General features: G+C 56.4%; 1 protein-coding gene across 2 annotated transcripts; it reads right to left on the bottom strand.

The window, feature by feature from the left end:
- Nucleotides 1–144: 144 nt before the first annotated feature.
- Nucleotides 145–16,179, bottom strand: CERS1 (ceramide synthase 1). Of its 2 annotated transcripts, XM_038383628.2 has the most exons (8): nt 15,867–15,995; nt 7,078–7,191; nt 5,623–5,782; nt 4,960–5,140; nt 4,406–4,567; nt 3,424–3,571; nt 2,246–2,391; nt 145–1,554 (listed from the first exon to the last, which is right to left on the bottom strand). In XM_038383628.2, exons 3-8 carry the CDS (start codon nt 5,735–5,737, stop codon nt 1,512–1,514), a joined length of 795 nt encoding a protein of 264 aa, XP_038239556.1. In that variant the 5' UTR covers nt 5,738–5,782; nt 7,078–7,191; nt 15,867–15,995; the 3' UTR covers nt 145–1,511. The 2 variants fall into 2 exon arrangements, with proteins under 2 accessions (XP_038239556.1, XP_038239555.1); XM_038383627.2 differs by lacking the exon at nt 7,078–7,191 and having other exon boundaries at nt 15,867–16,179.
- Between the last annotated feature and the right edge of the window lie 1,164 nt (nt 16,180–17,343).

Genomic DNA, 17,343 nt, shown 5'->3' with positions numbered 1-17,343 from the left:
TGCTGGTTCGACACCATCTGCAGTCCCCTGATGTCTGTGGAGTCACTCCTGATTTACACCACAAGAAATGAGAGCAGGATCAGGCCATGCAGTATTTGTTTCCCCATTGAACCCCATGCAAAACCCAGTCTGAAAGTCAGGGAACAAAAGCACACAGTGGGTGGGATGTTTAATTTCCTGTCCTGTCTAGTTCGGCTGGCTGGGGGGAGACTGGCAGACCCAGCCAGAATTGGGGGATTTCTGGGTCATGTTTTCACGTTACCTCCCAGTCTCAGATGCTTTCCAGAGAGTCTCTTTGTGGCTTATGCAGCAATATCTGGGGTTTGCATCTAAGCAAGGGACCAGGAAAAACAACCAACCCCTCACCCCCTGCCAGTTTGGATTAACCCTTGGCAGGCTGGCTACAATTCCCCTATTATCCCCCTGGCTTGGAGTTAGGTCCCTCAGAGAGGAGCAGGCAGCGGGCACAGGGCCGACACTGCCGTAGTATTGCGATGGGATGAGTCCAGATCCAGGGGGAGGGAAGTGTGCAAAATTCCACAGGGTTTCTTTCCCACTGAGCGGAAACGCACGCCGCACAGCCCAGCCTGCAGGATGCAAAGCTCAGAACTCGCAGTGTCAGGCAGGACTTCAGTGAGTCCTTTGTTTTAGCCAGAGGAGGTTTCTCAGGCCAGAGGATTCATCAAGGCAGGAGACCCTAGAGGGAGCAGCTGTCCCTTATCTCTCTGATCCCAGGCACTGGCCTCCTAAGGGCTTAAAGGAGCAGCGGCCCGAGGGCCAACGGCAGGCCTGTCTGATCAGCCTCAAGAGGCTGCCGCCCACTGCACCTCCTGGGAGAATCCTTGAGGCTCTGGCACGGGTGGGTTCCAGGCAGGGGCTTGGGTTGCTCTGTGGAGTAACCCCTGGATGCACTTACAACAGGGCTCAAAGCTGCACAACACTTCTCCCTAACGGTACGTCGCCATTCCCTGTTTGCAAGCTACAGCAGAGCTGGCTCTGGGCCCCCACAGTTGGGACACTGGTGCCAAAGGGGCAGGGGCATTTGCCTCCCTGCTTCAAGCCCCTCACCCGCTCCACGGCGTCAGTTAGTGCTCCAGAGACAAGAGCTGCCTGGGATCCCACAACTTGCCACGTCTGGGGAAATCACAGAGAGGGAGGATGGCGAAGGGGTGGGGGTGGCTCGGGGGTCCCAGGTAACCGAAAGCAAGTTCCATATCTGACTTAGACCTTGCTAGGAAAACCACCCCTCCATTTCAGCTGACCCGTCCAACAGCCTGCAGGGTGCCCAGTGCAAACTGGCTCCAGAAACCACGTCAGGATCAACTGAAGCCTGGCCAGAGCCGAGCCGAGAGGAGTGGACTGTTTCCGTTGGCTGCCAGCTGCTCCCCAGCTCAGGCAGGGGTTGGGGGGGTTGGGGTCTTGCACTCCTTCTCCATGGGGCTCTCTCCTTCACTGGGTTTGTGGAGGGTCCCAGGTCAGTCCCCAGAGCTGCCCAGTCAACAGCGGTTCCCTTATAACTGTTTGTCCTTTATCAGCCCGTTCTTCAGGTGTTTCCTGAGAAAGACAACGGCAGAAAATGACGCCCCCATATTTGGACCAGCCCCTCTCCCGGCCATCACTGCTCCCTCCCTGGGGTCACCCCGCAGCTCAGACCCACATGTCCCTCCATTCCATGTAGACCCAGCCTCGATCCTATATGATGGAGCACGCCGTAGGTTTGAGCGTGACCCAAGGAATGAGGTGGGGGGTCAGCACATCGGCCCATCATGTCTGGCTGCCACCTCCTGCCAGGCTGGACAAGACCCCTCAGCCCATTCCACCAATGCCAGGTGCAAGGGGAACCCCCTGACAATGCTGCGGGGGCAGGTCTGTGCGACTGGTGGGAGGGAGGGATGGATAGAGGTGTATGGGAAGGGACAGAGGGATGGCCAGACTGACAGACAGGCAGACAGATGATTCCTTCCTGACCCCACCAGCAACCAGTTTATGACCTGTAGCCAGGGATCCAGCCCCTGTGCTCTCACCTGGCACAGACTCACCCCCCTGGAGCCCCATCACTGACCCCCAGCACATGGAGAAGTGTCTCGTCTTGCAGGCCGCATTGTTCCCAGGGCTCCGGGACCCGATGGGGGTTTATCCGTAGTGAACATTTCCCTCACCCTCCCGCAGCATTCCCAGCCTCCATTGCTGCTGTGTCTCTGCCCCCTCTCCCCACTGGGGGGCGCTGGGCCTGCCCCCTGCTCACCTTTCTTTCCAGGATTTGGGGAGCTGGAGTTCGCCCGCTTTTTGGGACCCTGTGGTTTTCTTGCTCTCCTCCAGGTCGTACTCACGCACATCGTTCACCTCCTGCATCTGCCCCGTCAGCACTTTGGCCACGAACAGGACAATGTACTGGGGAGGGACAGGAACCAGGCAATGACCCCACTGGCCATGGTCAGCTCAGCCTCCCCACCCAACACACTCACCCACTATCTAGGGCTAACTTCTGCCCTGGGGTCCGCCCCGCTTGTCCCGGGAGGCCGGTCTGAAAGCAGCGACTCCTTGGGCTAGTGGGCTCCTGGAATGAGCATGCCAGGCTGGGAGCCCGGTGCCTGGAGCGGGGAGCAGAGGGAGTGGGATCCTAGGGGACCTACTGGGAGATTCCAGCAGCAGATGAAGGGAGCCCAGAAAGACACCCCCTCCCACCCCTGTGCTGGAGAGCCACCGCTGAGACCGGGGCCAGGATCAATGGACACCCACCCCCACACACACCAGGTAATAGGTGTGCGGGGGGCACAGCTCCAAACAAATTGAGCTGGTTGAAGAGTGCTCTGAGTACAAATTACCCATCATGCCCGAGCTGCAGCCCCACCCCCAAATCGATTTGCCCAGCACAAGGCTCCAATATTTGCCCCAGCTCCGTCCCCAATTCCCCATCGGCTGGGAGGAGCTGTGGGACCTCGGCCCACAGGGAGGCTGGAGGGAAGCAGGCAGCAGCCATGCAGTAAGGACCGGATGGAGCAGCACAGCCTCCTGCCCAGGCCTTAGTCCTGATTCCCCCCACGCCAGCCCCAGCTCTGCCTTGCGGGCTCTGGGGAAGCCTGGCTGATGGGACCCCTTGGGGAGACACCAGTCCCTGCCCCGGCTCTCGCTCCCCTCCCCCACAGTGACAGCCTCTCTCTCCCTGTCCATCTCCAGCTCTTCCCATCAGGGTCTGGAGCCCCAGGAAATGCCCCGGGGCTGCTGTTAGTGCTCACTCTCGGTCCATCAGCAGCCAGATGGTGGCAATTCCAGCAGGGAGGAGGCTGGGGGGGGGAGGAGGTTGCATCACCTTGTGCTTCCATCCCTCCTCCTCCCCCACACAACCAAACGTGCCCCCAGGGGCTCCAGCTCGGCTCCCCAGCAGCAGGGGCTGTGTGGGGGCCCTGAGCTGTCCCTACTCACCAGGAACCAATAGACGTTCATGAGGGTGAGGGCGAAGAGCAGGGCGTTGAAGAAGAAGTAGAAGGGGATGTTGGGCACAGACTGCAGGCTGGTGTGGCAGGTGGCATAGAGGACTTTGAGGGGGAACCAGTAGAGGCGGAACCAGAACCTGCCAGGACGGACACAGAGAGCGGGGGGATGGGTTGAGTGGCATTGAGGGGAGCCCCCCAGAGAGGGGCCCAGGGATGACATTCCCCCCCCACACCAGCACTTCGAGGCAACATGATCTAGCCCCTTGCCCCATGTCTGGCTGTCTCATGGCAGGAGGGCTGGATTTTCACGAAGTCACTGAGGGGCTTCCCACTGGTGGCCGGCAGGCACGTCTCAGACCTTGAGGGTGGCTGCTAAGCGGGGTGACACAGTAACGAGACTGTCCTGGGACAGAGGGGAAGGTCCGCAAGCTGCTGCTACAAGCCCATCAATGGCTTGTCTGCCCCCCCACACCTCGGCTCTATGTCCGGACAGAGTGTCCCTGCCCTCCTTTCCCCTGCATGGTGGTGCCAGGGGACAGAGGGAGAAAAGAGGCAGGTACTGGGGTGAAGCACTTGAACCAGCTGCTGGTCCCTGGCTTCCAACCAAGGTTTTCATGCTGGCTGGCTGTGTCCCTGTCCCTGCCTCGGCCCAAAAGGAGCTGTGATGGGAGCAGGACCCCGTCTCCCTCCCTTCCCCTCCTTGACACCGAGCCGCTCTCGCTGCCAGAGCCGGATTGTGAAGGGGCCTGGAGCCAGCTCCTCCTTCTGCCTGCCCTGGTCATGCTCTGTGTGCGTGACATCACCATCATCTCCACAGCCGCAGGAGGGACCCCCCAGCCCAGCCACTCACAGCATGGCCACGTCCGCCAGGCGAACCTAAACACCTGGGCCACTGGGAATGACAAGGCTTGGTGGCACCGGGGGGGGGGGGGGGGACGGACGACTGGAGCGGGGCTGGGGCAGGAGCTCACCAGCTGATGCTGAAGGTGAGGCAGCCGAGGTCGGAGATGACGTCGTTGAGCCGGTGATAGATGCCGCCCCGGTGCTTGAAGTAGACGTTGAGCTTGGTGAACTCCAGCTGCACGTCGCTGATGTCGTGCAGGAAGAGCACGAGAATCCCCACGTTGTGGAACCTGCAGGGAGAAGGGGCCGTGTGTGCGTGCGGTGTGTGTTTTTGAGCAGGGCCGTGCACATCAGGTCAGGGGTAGGCGGTGCACCTATGCCCAGGCCAGAGTGTATCGGAGCTGCAGGTTCCATGCAATGCAGACCGACAGCGGTGGATGGCCTGGCACTGGGTGGACCATATTAGAGCTGGGGGGTCGCATTGGGGCCGATTGGAGCACTGTGGGGCAGCTCAGAGCAAGGGACAAGCTCCGAGTTCCTCTGAGGGAGGCCAGAGGCAGCGTGAGCCGTAGCTGGGTGTGGAGTGGCTGCTGCATTTCCCAGTGGCTGCCCAGCACAGATGCGAGCACGCCGTGTGCAGAGGGCAGTGGGATGCGGCCAGATGGGGCCAGGGGGTGCTCACCTGAACATGTAGGAGAAGACGATGAGCATCAGTGTCACCACGTGGTGGATGAGCATGACTATGGAGTCCCTGCGCCAGGCGTCCATGTACATGGTGGCATAGATGGAGTGCCCGTAGAAGCTGCCCTGCAGCAAGTAGGCGATGCCAATGTCGGTGGGTACATCCATACCCTTCTCCCAACCTAGGAGCAGCACAGAGATCCCTGCATGAGCCCTGCACGGACACCTCCCCCCACAGCCAGTCCAGCACGCTCAGAGCACTGGAGCACTGCCCAGGGGAGCAGGGCCCCACTGGCTAGGCCAGCACACGCTCACGGACAGTTCCTGAGCTCACAAGTCATTGGCATCACAAGGAAAGTGATTTGGGGAACTTAATCTAAGGATTCGCCCTCGACATCGGCCTCTTTGTTTGACCGTTGGAGATGCTGATCTCTTAAGAACATAAGAAGAGCCAGGCTGGGTCAGACCAAAGGTCCATCTAGCCCAGGATCCTGTCTTCCGACAGTGGCCAGTGCCAGGTGCCCCAGAGGGAAAGAACAGACCAGGGAATCATCAAATGATCCATCCCCTGTCGCCCATTCCCAGCTTCTGGCAAACCGAGACCAGGGACACCCTGCCTTATGGGCATTAGCATCTGAGCTTCTTCTGCGTGGCGCTTATGTACCATAAAAGACGGAGGGCGGGTCGTGGAAGAAGGGGTACTCAGTGAAGAAGAGCAGGTAGGTGCCGTATGACCAGGACAGCGTGTAGAACAGCAGCTTCCAGGCGCTCTCGGGCATCTTGGCAGCATCCTTTGGCTGCAGGTTACACCACTCCCCAAACGGCTGCCAGAAGAGAAGGGACAAGATGCAGGGCTCAGGGAGGGGGAGAGCAGCACCCCTGGACTGTGCCTCATAGCAAGGATGCAGCTCTGGGAGATTCGCTGCAGCTCCCCACAGTCCTCTGCACACACAGACCTGGCTCCAGAGGTCCCCACACCCAGGGCAAAAGGGGGATACTCAGGTCCAGGGGCTGGGGTGCCACATTTATAACTCAGCAAAAAGTCCTTGAGGCCAGCTCCTTGGCTCAGCTTCATGCCCCCCAAACACAGGCCACAGGACAGATCCAGACTTGCACTGAGATGCCCGGTGTCGCTGAGCTCAGGAGTTTGGGATTCCCCCCATGCACAGTGGGAACCAGTGACACAGCTCACATGAGAGGGACACAACTGTGGAATGGAGACGGGAGTTTCCGCTTGACTGCCCCAAACACTGTGGTTTCGTTAACTCAGATGCCTAATGAACACGTGGGTGAAAGGACGTCTGTGTGCAATATTCATGCCCCCTGCAGTCTCAGTGACAGTGGGACACCGCCAGGACTCTCCACCACACCAGGCAAAACCAGACTTCACGCTCCTGGAACTTCTCTGGCAACAAACAGGCGGGAAGAACATTCGTAAAGAATCTTCCAACCCCCCTGTTCTCCACCAGAAAGGAGTGAAAACAGGGGCCAGAACCTGACTTAACCTGCCCAACTTTTCAGGCTCCTTCCACTGCTCCAGGAGGGTGAGGGAGGGTGGGAAGGGAGCCCCGGCAGGCAGCCAGAGTGGGAGAAAAGAAAGCTCAGGTTTCCATCCGGCTCAGACTCAGCCACAGCGGCAGCTGCTGTCAACACTGAGCAGTGGAGAAAGCAAAAGCCAAAGGCACGCGATCTCCACATGCCCATCAGGGTCACTCCCTGAGGAGCAGGGCTGGCCCCAGTCAGCCTTCTGCAACCAGGAAGGGAATTCAGAATTAATAAATCCAGAGTCCTGTCTGCACTAAGAACCCAGGGCGGGAGGCTGTAAGGTGACCTGAGTGCCCTGTGAATGGGCTGCTGGCAGTGTATGTATTCACATCTGATAGGGGCTTGGGCCAAACGGAAGATCCTGGAGTCGCAGACACCGTCACTCCTGCAAGAAGTGGGAGAAGGGCGTATCTGGGGTAGTGCGTGCTGGGGGAGCGGACAGCTAGTGGGCGTCTGGCTCGGTTACTCCCCGACAAATGGATAATGCACCAAGGCCCATGCTGAGCTGAGTGTGCCGCGGAGAAACACCGGATGAGCTCCCGAGGGAAATAAAATGCCTGCCAAGTAGCCATACCCTTTCCCGGAGCAGCAATTTCCAGAGCTGGCGGCTTGGCTCCCATTGGCTCCTTGGTTATATTAAGACCCCAGCTGTTCAGTGGAAGTGGCTGGCCCAGCCGCTTGCCCCTCTCTGCATGACAAGGGAGAGAGATGCATGCAAAAGGCTCCCTTCTAAATGCAGAAGGCTGATGAGTTCACAGCACCAGTTGCTCTCGGGGTGGAAGCACCAGCTTTACAACACCCAAGTCCAGAGAATGCCCTGAAACTGGCAAGATCCCGCCCCCCCGCCCCCGCAGCCATTCCGTCTGTGCCTCCATCAGCCCACCCCCAGATCCTGCTTGCAGGGCAGGGCTGCCCCACTCAAAGCACCACACTGCAGCAGGGGGAGAGGCTGCACTAAGGGAGGGTGAAGAATGCACAGGCAGGGAGTCCCAACCCCTGGAAGCCAGGAATTATTTGTGGCTCCACAAAATGCAGTCCAGAAGGGAGCTCAAATAAGCCCCATTTGGAGACAGCTCAGCTCGCAAGCAGGCCCCATGTGCTAATGGAGCAGGGACTGGCCAGAGAACCTGAGAGCCTAGTTCCTTCCTTTGGCTGGCCCACTGATCATCATGGCAGGGATGCAGGAGACTTGGGCTGCCTCCCGGCGTGACCTTGTTTCTCTTTGCCTCCGTTTCCCCTATCGGTACAACGGGACAGTGGCACTGTCCTACTTCCCAGGGGGACTGAGGACAAACCCATCAAAGGCTGAGGTGTTCAGTCACTATGGAGCCAGGGAAGTAAGCAGAGAGAAAACTGGCTCTGGGATATCAGAAGGAAGAGGCTGTCGCCACATCAGGGAGGATACATGGAATCGCCACTTACAGCCAAGGAGGAAATCCACCCTCCAGAGCAGGGGCAAGCTCCCTACAGATGCTGTTCCTCTCCCTTCTGTTTCCAGTGAAGACTCCCACGCTTTTTGCATGGCGAACTCTGATCCTGAACTGAGCACCCCAGACCGAGACCTGCCCATGCTATCTCTAGACAGAGCCCTCTGTGAAATTGCAGGCAGCCGCTGGCTTTGGGATGAGGTGCGGAGCAGAATGAGGGTGGACACAGCAGAACATGGAGAGCTGCACAGAGTCCAGACCCTGCGCAGAAGGGCTGGAGGAGGCCAGGAGAAGGAGGGGTAAAATTACTACCTTTGAATAATATACCATGGGATGCTGGTCGCTGGGGCAGCCCTGGCTCTGGCTGCCCACAGCCCAGATGGGCATGCTGAGGCCACCCACCCAGATGTGCATCAGCAGGTCCTGCACGCAGCCAGCCAGCTCATGAATGATGAAGCAGGAGTCTGGCTCCCACTGCCACGCCAGGCAGGCACCAATTACTTCTCTTCATTCTGGGGTGGGGCGCATGCGGGGGTGGGGGGGCACCTCTCTGCCATCAGCCCGCAGCGGTTGCCATAGCAATGACAGAGCGATGCCCGTGTTGCTGAGCAACGGGTGCTGCAGCAGGAACAATGCATTGCGGGCTCTGGCTGAAAGAGCCGCAGGTTCTGGTGAGTGATGTAATGTGGCTGCATTTAAAGGGCCACTGCTGTAAAGCTGGATGCAAGATTTTGGCTTGGGAACCTCCTCACTGCTCCCCCCATTCCCCAAACTGAAAATAGGGGTGGGGCGGGGGGATATAAAAGGTCTTCTGGAGCATTCCCCCCAGTGTCGGCTCCTGGCTCCAGGGACACATCTTACCCCATACTCTGCGCAATACCAGACACAGGGAACCAGAAAGTGAAAACAAACAGAAATATGAAATGGTTCAAGACTCCACTGAGGCCTCAGAAACTTCCAGGGTGAAAAGGAAATTAAAAATATCCCTCTCTCTCTTGTAATTGTCTCCAGTGCTAGAGGGATGGAATTTGACCGTGTCCCTTCAAATCCGCCATGGAAGAAACTTAGAAAGAGGCAGCCCCCGAGTCCCCCCAGCCCTGTGACCAATGTTCGGCGATGCGTTATGAATCGAGGCTTGCTAATGAAGGAGAATCATACTACCGAGCCCAGAGACTAGTCAAGTCCCAGCTGTGCTGCGTCTTTCCTGAGCCCAAAGAGGTCTCCAGAGGAACGAAAGGGAGTGCCTGGCACCCAGTGCCCTCAGGTCCTGAGAGCTGGCAGCTTTCGATGGATTTTGCTTTCCCCACGGTAGAAGATGCCAGAGTAATAGGTTTCCATTGGCAGCCAGGGCTTTGGCTCCCACACACAGCCCTAGCACAGCACCCTTATTGCTTACAAGGCCTGAGCCTCCCCCATGCCCTGCTGCTGCCCCTCAATCCCAAGCTACAACGCCCCTGCCTGGGCATCCCCCAAGCTCCACTGGTCCCCAGGATTCTCTCTTCTAGGATTGTGGGGAACATGCCACAGGACGACAGCTGGAATTCTGGGGCACACTGGACTGGTTTCCTGGCTATTCATCTGGTGCAGGTCACACAGGCTCAGCAGAAGGAAAACAAAGCACGACTGCACCCCCCTTTTACCCAGAGAAATGGGTCCCCAAAGCCTGAAGATGATGCCCGTCGAACCAGCTATCTAAGGAGATCGCTAAACAATCTAGGGAGGGGTGTGGTCTGAGCACAGGCCTGGGGCCCCCCAACATTCTCATCCTGCTCTTGACACCAACCCTATCTATGGACTTAGGCAAGTCACTGAGGTGCTCTGTGCCTCAGTTTCCCCACTTGGAAAACAGAGATACCATTCCCCTGCCTCCTCAGGGTGCTGTGAAGGCTTTCGAAAACGCAGTGAGAAATATCATAACAGTTCCTACAAATCATTAAAAGCCATTTCTTCTTTGCTCATATGTCTGCACACAGAAGAGAACAGCCTTTGGAGCGGGCACCCTTGGGAGGCCAGGCACAGCTCCCTCCTGCGCCCTGTGGGGGCTGATTAGCCTCCCAAGCAGCACGGCTCAGCTCCTGCCTGAACACTGACACACAGCACGTGAAACCCAGCCCCTGCCCTGGAACCCAAGGAAAATGGCTTCATTCTCTTCCACAAGGAATTCTCTTTCTCCTCGTGGCTTCACGGGCCTGCGAATGGCGGCTATGGCACACGAGCGAGAGGGCACCACTGTCAGGGCACAGGAGAGCTGCTCTCTGCACCCCGAGAGGGCTGAGGCGCAGTTCACACTCATGGGCACTGCAGGAAGGAAGCACTCCAGGCTGCTCATGGCTCCCAAGGCAATTACTGCTGGAGGGTTGGCCTGCTGGTTTGCTGTGAGTGGCCCTGCAACCTCAGGAGGAAAGCAGGGCTGAGAACTCACTCCCGTGAATGCTTTGGGGCCTGGGGAGAATCTGGCTCTTTGAGGCACAAAACACTTCACTAAAAAAGCCAGCAGAGGGGGGAGCCTGAAGAAGCGAATGCTGCATCCCAGCCTAGGTGGCCAGCATCCATTCACGGCACCAAGGGAGGCTTTCACGCTCGCGAGCCACATTGTGTAAGTTGCATGGAAGCCTTTTTTCTGTTGTGCACCTTTCACTGCAATGCACATTATAGCGCTCTGCAAATTTAGAACCACCTGGGGATCAACCAGCCTTATCTGGGCCACGAGATGGAAAGCATGTAGTTGCTGCACAGAAATGCCAGGCAGCAGTTTAGGACATGCAATAGAGAGTATCTGACAAACTTCACAAGGTGCAATGGGCGAGGCAGGGTAAGGTATTCACGTTGGCCAGGACCCAGGGGTCAACACTTCTAATTCTTGTGAAAAATACCTTAGGGACTTTATCAGCACTAAGTGGTTGGAACCTAGGTTTTATATCTCATCTGAGAGACAGCAGCTCCATGCCCCCTGAAAGAGAGCGGGAACAGAAGGAGAGCGTGCAGGTCCACCCTTTCCACGGGTCTATCTAGGGTCTGCTCTGGTTTTAGCACCAGAATACGAGAGTTTCTCAATCCCATCTTCAAGCTTTCTCTCCAGACTGGGATTTCTCACACATCTTCTCTGGTAATGTGCCCCAGATACTGCCTACTTTTAGCCTGGGTCAGTTCTCTCATAGGCTTTTCCCTGGATTTTAGCTCACAGCAGCTAGTTTTCCACCTTCACCAGTGGGGTTTTTTTTTTTTAAACTAAAAAAAAAAAAAAAGTACCACTCAAGGGCTCCTTCTTTCTATGTCACCCTGGTACCAGCACCCGATGCACGACTGGCCACAAAGCCAACAGTAGCCCCGTTCTGCCCTCGTTTACATCCATGCAACTTCAGTGCACAGCCCCTGGGCCTGCTTGAAAGAGGAGCATCTAGTACAGGCCTGATGGGCTACCAGGCACCGTGTCAAGTGCCCTCATCAAGGCAGGGCACCCTTGCCCTGTGCTGGGTACAGAGAACGGCATGACGGACACAGCCCTGGCTTCCCACTGGGCTATTAAATTAATGTCACTTAGTGCGGCACAGGTGGACAGACTTGTGGTCAGACACATCCAGGAGACACTCGGGTTTGAACGCTCAGCAGCCAGGCCCTGACACTGACACTAACGGAGGACGAAGATTCCTTCCATTTCCTAGAGAAGAGGCAGAAGGCTACGGAAACCCCACACCAGACAAGAAACATATTTCCTCTCCCGCTTTCTCATGGGCGCCCCGCAGGCTGAGAAAACTGACCCCTGGACCCCGCCCAAACTGATAATTCATAGGGAATGTCAGGCTAGACGGGCTCTCGAGGGGTCATCTAGTCCAGTCCAACACTGAGGCAGAACTAAGTGTTATCTAGACCATTCCAGACAGGTGTTGTCTAATGATGGAGATTCCACAACCTCCCGAGCTCATTTGTTCCAGTGTTTAACCACTCTGACAGCGAGGAAGTGTCTCCTAATTTCCAACCTAAACCTCCGTTGCTGCAATTTAAGGCCATTGCTTCTTGTCCTATCCTCAGAGGTTATCGAGAACAATTTATCACCCTCCTCTTAACTTTCTACGTACTTGCAGACTGTTATGTCCCCCTCAACCTTCCCTTCTCCACACTGAACAAACCCAATTTTTTCAATCTTTCTAGCCCTTTAATCATTTTTGTTGCTCTCCTCTGGACTTTCTCTAATTTGTTCACATCGTTACTGAAGCTTGGTGTCCGGAACTGGACACAATACTCCCATTGAGGCCTTATCAGTGCTGAGTAGAAAAGAAGAATTACTTCTTGTGTCTTGCTTACAACATTCCTGGTAATACATCTCAGAACCATGTTTGCTTTTTTGCAACAATATTACATTGTTGACTCATATTTAGCTTGTGATCCACTATAACTCCCAGATCCTTTTCGGCAGTACTCCTCCTTAGACAGTTATTTCCCAGTTTGTATTTGTGAAACTGATTGTTCCTTCCTAAGTGTAGTACCTTCCATTTGTCCTTATTGAATTTCACTCTATTTCAGCCCATTTCTCAGTTGTCAAGATTATTTTTAATTCTAATCCAGTTCTTGCAACCCTTCACAGCTTGCTATCATCCACAAACTTATAAGTGTGCTCTCTGTGCCATTATCCAAATAATTTATGAACAGAACCAGACCCAGGACAGATCCCTATAGGACCCCACTTGATATGCCCTTCCAGTTTGACTGTGAGCCATAGATACCTACTCTCTGAGTACAGCTTTCCAACCAGTTGTACATACACCTACAAGAAGTTTATCTAGGCTATATTTTCCTAGTTTGCTTATGAGAAGGTCATGTGAGATGGTATCAAAAACCATACTAAGGTTGAGATAGATCACATCTACTGCTTCTTCGCTAGCCCCAGGCTTGACACCCTGTCAAAGAAGGATGTTAGATTGGTTTGACATGTGCTGGTTCCAGAGCTCAGCTGACTGAGTTCACCTCTTCCCTGGGCAGAAACGATCCCGCCTTCCTAGCTGGATATTGCAGTTTGGATACCAAGTGGGCAACGGGCAAAATAATTATCTTCATTTCAAGGATCTCTTTGGAAAAGCCACATGGATAATACAGATACAAATCTGACAACTGCAACAGTTAAAGTCCATGCTAGTCCCCATTCTCCACAGCCCACTCGCTGTCCCTCCCCCTTCCACCCACTTTACCTCTCTTCCAGTCAATCTCTCGGATATATTACGGAGCAAGGGCATGGCCTACAAACAAATGCTTTGTTACCAGCGCCCACTAAAGACATTGGGAACCTAGATTCTGCACTCCTTGCACACTTTAAATGCCCAGTGAAAACAATGGGTGCTCCAGGTGATGCATGTAACAGGAAGAGGTGTGTTTCTTTAAGCAGCTTTTTTCAGAGACATCCGGTCACAGCCAGAGCTAAATGAAGATGCATTTTAAGCCACAATCTTCAAGTCCTCCTGCTAAGAAAGTGACTTCCTCTTTAGGTGCATAGCAGTTACAGCCAAGTGCCGAGATCTATGACATATAATGATTAATGCTCAGTAAGGCGACATTCTTGGGACACAAAGAATTAATTGATTTCACAGGGATGAGCCTTTCAGTCTCTGAGAGAACGTTAAAGGATTAATTGCCAGAGATGAACACAAGCGGCGAAGAGGAACAATTGCACTTGGGTTCTACACTGGGGAGTGATTGCGTAGAAGGAGTTTACGCCCAAAGGCAAGCAGCAGATGGAAGAGTCCTGAGGTGACGAAGGAGGAGAAACCCTCAACTCACCAACAGTTGAATGACCCCTCCTCTGAACAGCCTCCAGCTCAGATATATGCCACAAGATACAGCCCAACTCTCGTTAAAAATGGCAACGCTTTTCTGGAAGAGCCAACCCCTCCAGTTTCCCCTTTAAATCTCCAGCACGTGAACCACGCACAGGCTTTGGATGTTTTTATAAAGCCGTTTCCTCCCCCTCCTGCCCACCAGTGGGAAAATGACCCCCCCACGGCTCCGTTTGCCATCTCAGCCTCACATCAAACTCCGTGGCAGTATTTCAAGGCAAAGCAGCACGATACGGATGTAGCCACGAGAAATGGCTCTCTGCTCATCCCTTCTCATACTTTGGTGACAACAAGCGGGACCAAGGGATGGCACCCCATCATCAACACGAGCTGCTAATTACCCATGGAGCACCAGCTAAGCAACAATGCACAGCACTCCTACTGCACTTTTCACCCTCAGGCACTTTACAAAGGGGAGGGGGCACTCAGTTTACAGAGGGGAAACTGAGGCATAACAACAGTTGCTCAGTGACTTGCTCAAGATCACACTGTGTGACCATGTTGGGATTAAACTTCAGGAGTCCTGACTCCCAGCCAGTCCCCTACCCACTCGGGTATCCAGAGATAGCCAGGTGCTGCGTGTATGGTTGCCAAACCTCCCCAGGATTGTCCTGGGGTACTCAGGAATTAAAGAGAATCTTCCATTAAAGCTTATGTCGTGTGATGAAACCTCCAGGGATAAGTCCAACCAAACCTGGCAACCCTAGCTCTGGGCAAACCGGGCAGCAGGGAGAAGAGGGACAAAAAGGCAGCACAAGGCTCCTGAAGTCCTACCTCACCCCTATTTTGAGCCCTTTGGGCCTTGTGCTAGTTCTTGGCACCAGGGTGAGCTTCACTCTGTGACTTAAGACAGAGCAAGCAAGGACACGAGTGAATGGCTCGGTCAGGAAGGCCTCTCTGTGCGATGGAGAGGTGGGGGCACAGGAGCCCAGAGCAGTTATTGGGCTGAGGATGGACCATGGTTATTAATACAGTGCTGCTCCCTGCAGCCTGCGTGACCCCACAAAATCACCTCTGGAGACAGCAATTTCCCCAGGGGGAGCCAAGCCCCGCTGCAGCAGAGTGGGTCCGAGACGTCTCCAGGTAGGCCCCCCGCCAACTCCTCCCAGCCCCTGGAAACTGTCTCGTCACCATCAGTGCTGCTTTGTGCCTCTGATGGCTCCGGATTGTCACATGACCCAGGACACAGCATCTTCCATCTCTTTTGCCTCTTTTAGTCCCATCAAGGGTAGGGTCAATGCCCATAGCACAGCAAAAGCCTCAGACTTACACCCGGCAGCCTAGTCCCCTGGGCTAGGACCCACACCTTGGGGAGACGGGGCAGCTTTCACCTCATGACATTTGTTCAGTGCAATAAGCACAAACCGGGCGACCCTTCTGCACAGGAGGGTGGTCCCCGTCCTCTCCCTTCCTGGGTGGCCACTTGGTCATCCAATGTGAGCCTGACCAGCAGCCCAGCACTTGAACTAGGTCAGCCTGTATTGCGGCTACTAAGCCTTGGGCCACCGGGGCGGGGGAGGGGGGGGGAGAAGCCATTTAGCAGACAGGTTAGTGACAGCTCACGCACTGCCCCAGAGCCAGGACCTGCAGCCCGCCCGCCGGGCCCCCACTCCCTGCCTTTGCAAGACGTAAATCTCATTACTTCCCCCCCCGGGGGGGAGGGGGTTAAGTAGGAAGATACAACACACAGCTCCTCCTTGCAATGCAGCCCCCCTCCTGCCCCCGCAGTGCAGCCCCCCCACCGCGCCATGCAGCCCCCCCTGCCCCCGCAGTGCAGCCCCCCCCACCGCGCCGTGCAGCCCCCCCCACCGCGCCGTGCAGCCCCCCCTGCCCCCGCAGTGCAGCCCCCCCCCACCGCGCCGTGCAGCCCCCCCTGCCCCCGCAGTGCAGCCCCCCCGCCCGCGCCGTGCAGCCCCCCCTGCCCCCGCAGTGCAGCCCCCCCTGCCCCCGCAGTGCAGCCCCCCCCACCGCGCCGTGCAGCCCCCCCTGCCCCCGCAGTGCAGCCCCCCCACCGCGCCATGCAGCCCCCCCTGCCCCCGCAGTGCAGCCCCCCCACCGCGCCGTGCAGCCCCCCCTGCCCCCGCAGTGCAGCCCGCCCGGCGGGGACCGACCCGAAAGAGGCAGCCGGAGGCGGCCCTGCGCAGCAAGGTCCAGCCGATGGCACAGAGCAGGCAGAGCAGGGTCTCGCTCCAGGCGAGCGACGCGTTCTCGGCCCAGGTCCGCCGGGAGAGCTCCCAGCCGCAGTCCGTGCAGCTCCGCACCGCCCCCGCCAGGCTCCGGTAGCCGCGCTGCAGCAGCTGCCCGTAGCCGGGCATGGGCTCGGGCCGCGGCATCCCGGCCCCCAGGTCACAGGCTGCGCGGGCGCCCCCGGCCCATCGCTCCGGCGGCGGCGAGCGTCCGCGCCGCAGCCCGCAAGGCGCAGGCTCCGCGCGGCGGCTGAAGATAGGGGGCAGCAGCGCGCGGGACCAGGGGCTGCGCCGCCCTCCGCCCGCCGGGCAGAGGTGGGGCCGGAGGGGCGAGGCGAGTCCAGGCCCCTGCAAGGGCAGCACAGAGCCCCCAGCAGCCTTTTCATCGCGCTAAGGGGAAATTCCCCAGCCCCTAGGGCCCAGGAGGGGAAAACGTCCCAGAATGGACCTGCCCAGCTGCTTAGAGAAAGCTGGGGGCCTCCTTGCCCCCCGGGGACAAAGGCAGGGCCAGGGGGAAGCTTTCCTGAATCTTTCGCTCTCACACCGGTGGGAAAAAGCAGCCCCCCTTTCAAGGGGGCACAGCAACCACCCCTCATTTTGGATGAATTGGGCCAGAGTCTGTAATCTACGCCTAGGGCCCCACCGTTGCGGAGAAGCCAGCTGCATCCTCGGCAGCGTGGTTCTCAAGCAGGGGTACGGGTACCACCAGCTGTACACAAAGGACTTTGGGGGGGTATCAACGCCTCGGGCTCTCTGCCTAGTTTTACAACAGGCTACAGCGCACTAGCAAAGTCAGTACAAACTAAAATTTCATACAGCCGGAATGAGAAGCAAGCAAGTTTTCAGGAACAGCGTGCTGTGACAGTTGTATTTTTAGGTTTGATTTTGTAAGCAAGTAGTTTTTAAGTGGAGCTGAAACTTGGGGTATGCAAGAGAGATCAGACTCCTGAAAGGGGTACAGTTGTCTGGAAAGGTTGAGAACCACTGCTCTAGAGTAGCCTTCACCCAAATGCTCCCTACTCAGCTCAATATTATTGGGACAGGAGGAGTTCTCCTGTCACTGTGGTTCATCCACCTCCCACAAGAGGCAGGAGGCTACATCAACAAATTCTTCCATTGACCCAGCACTGTCTCCAGCAGGGCCAGATCATCTTAGCTACGTGGCTCAGGGGTGTGGATTTTTCATAGCGCCAAGAGAGGTAGCTGGATTGTCCTATTTTTCAGTATAGATCAGCCCATAGTGGTTTCATGTTGACAGATTTCAGTTTTTCCCTTCAGCATATGTTTAGCCCAGATTGCTAATGGAGGAGGAATAACGAGCGACATTTATTTATTGCGCCAGCTTGCACCCAGAAATCTCAGAGCTTGATAAGCCCTGTTTAAAGAGGGGTCACTTCATCCA

The sequence above is a fragment of the Dermochelys coriacea genome, chromosome 25 (genome assembly GCF_009764565.3).
Source record: "Dermochelys coriacea isolate rDerCor1 chromosome 25, rDerCor1.pri.v4, whole genome shotgun sequence".
Lineage (NCBI taxonomy): Eukaryota > Metazoa > Chordata > Testudines > Dermochelyidae > Dermochelys > Dermochelys coriacea.
This window is presented reverse-complemented; position numbering and strand designations above follow the sequence as displayed.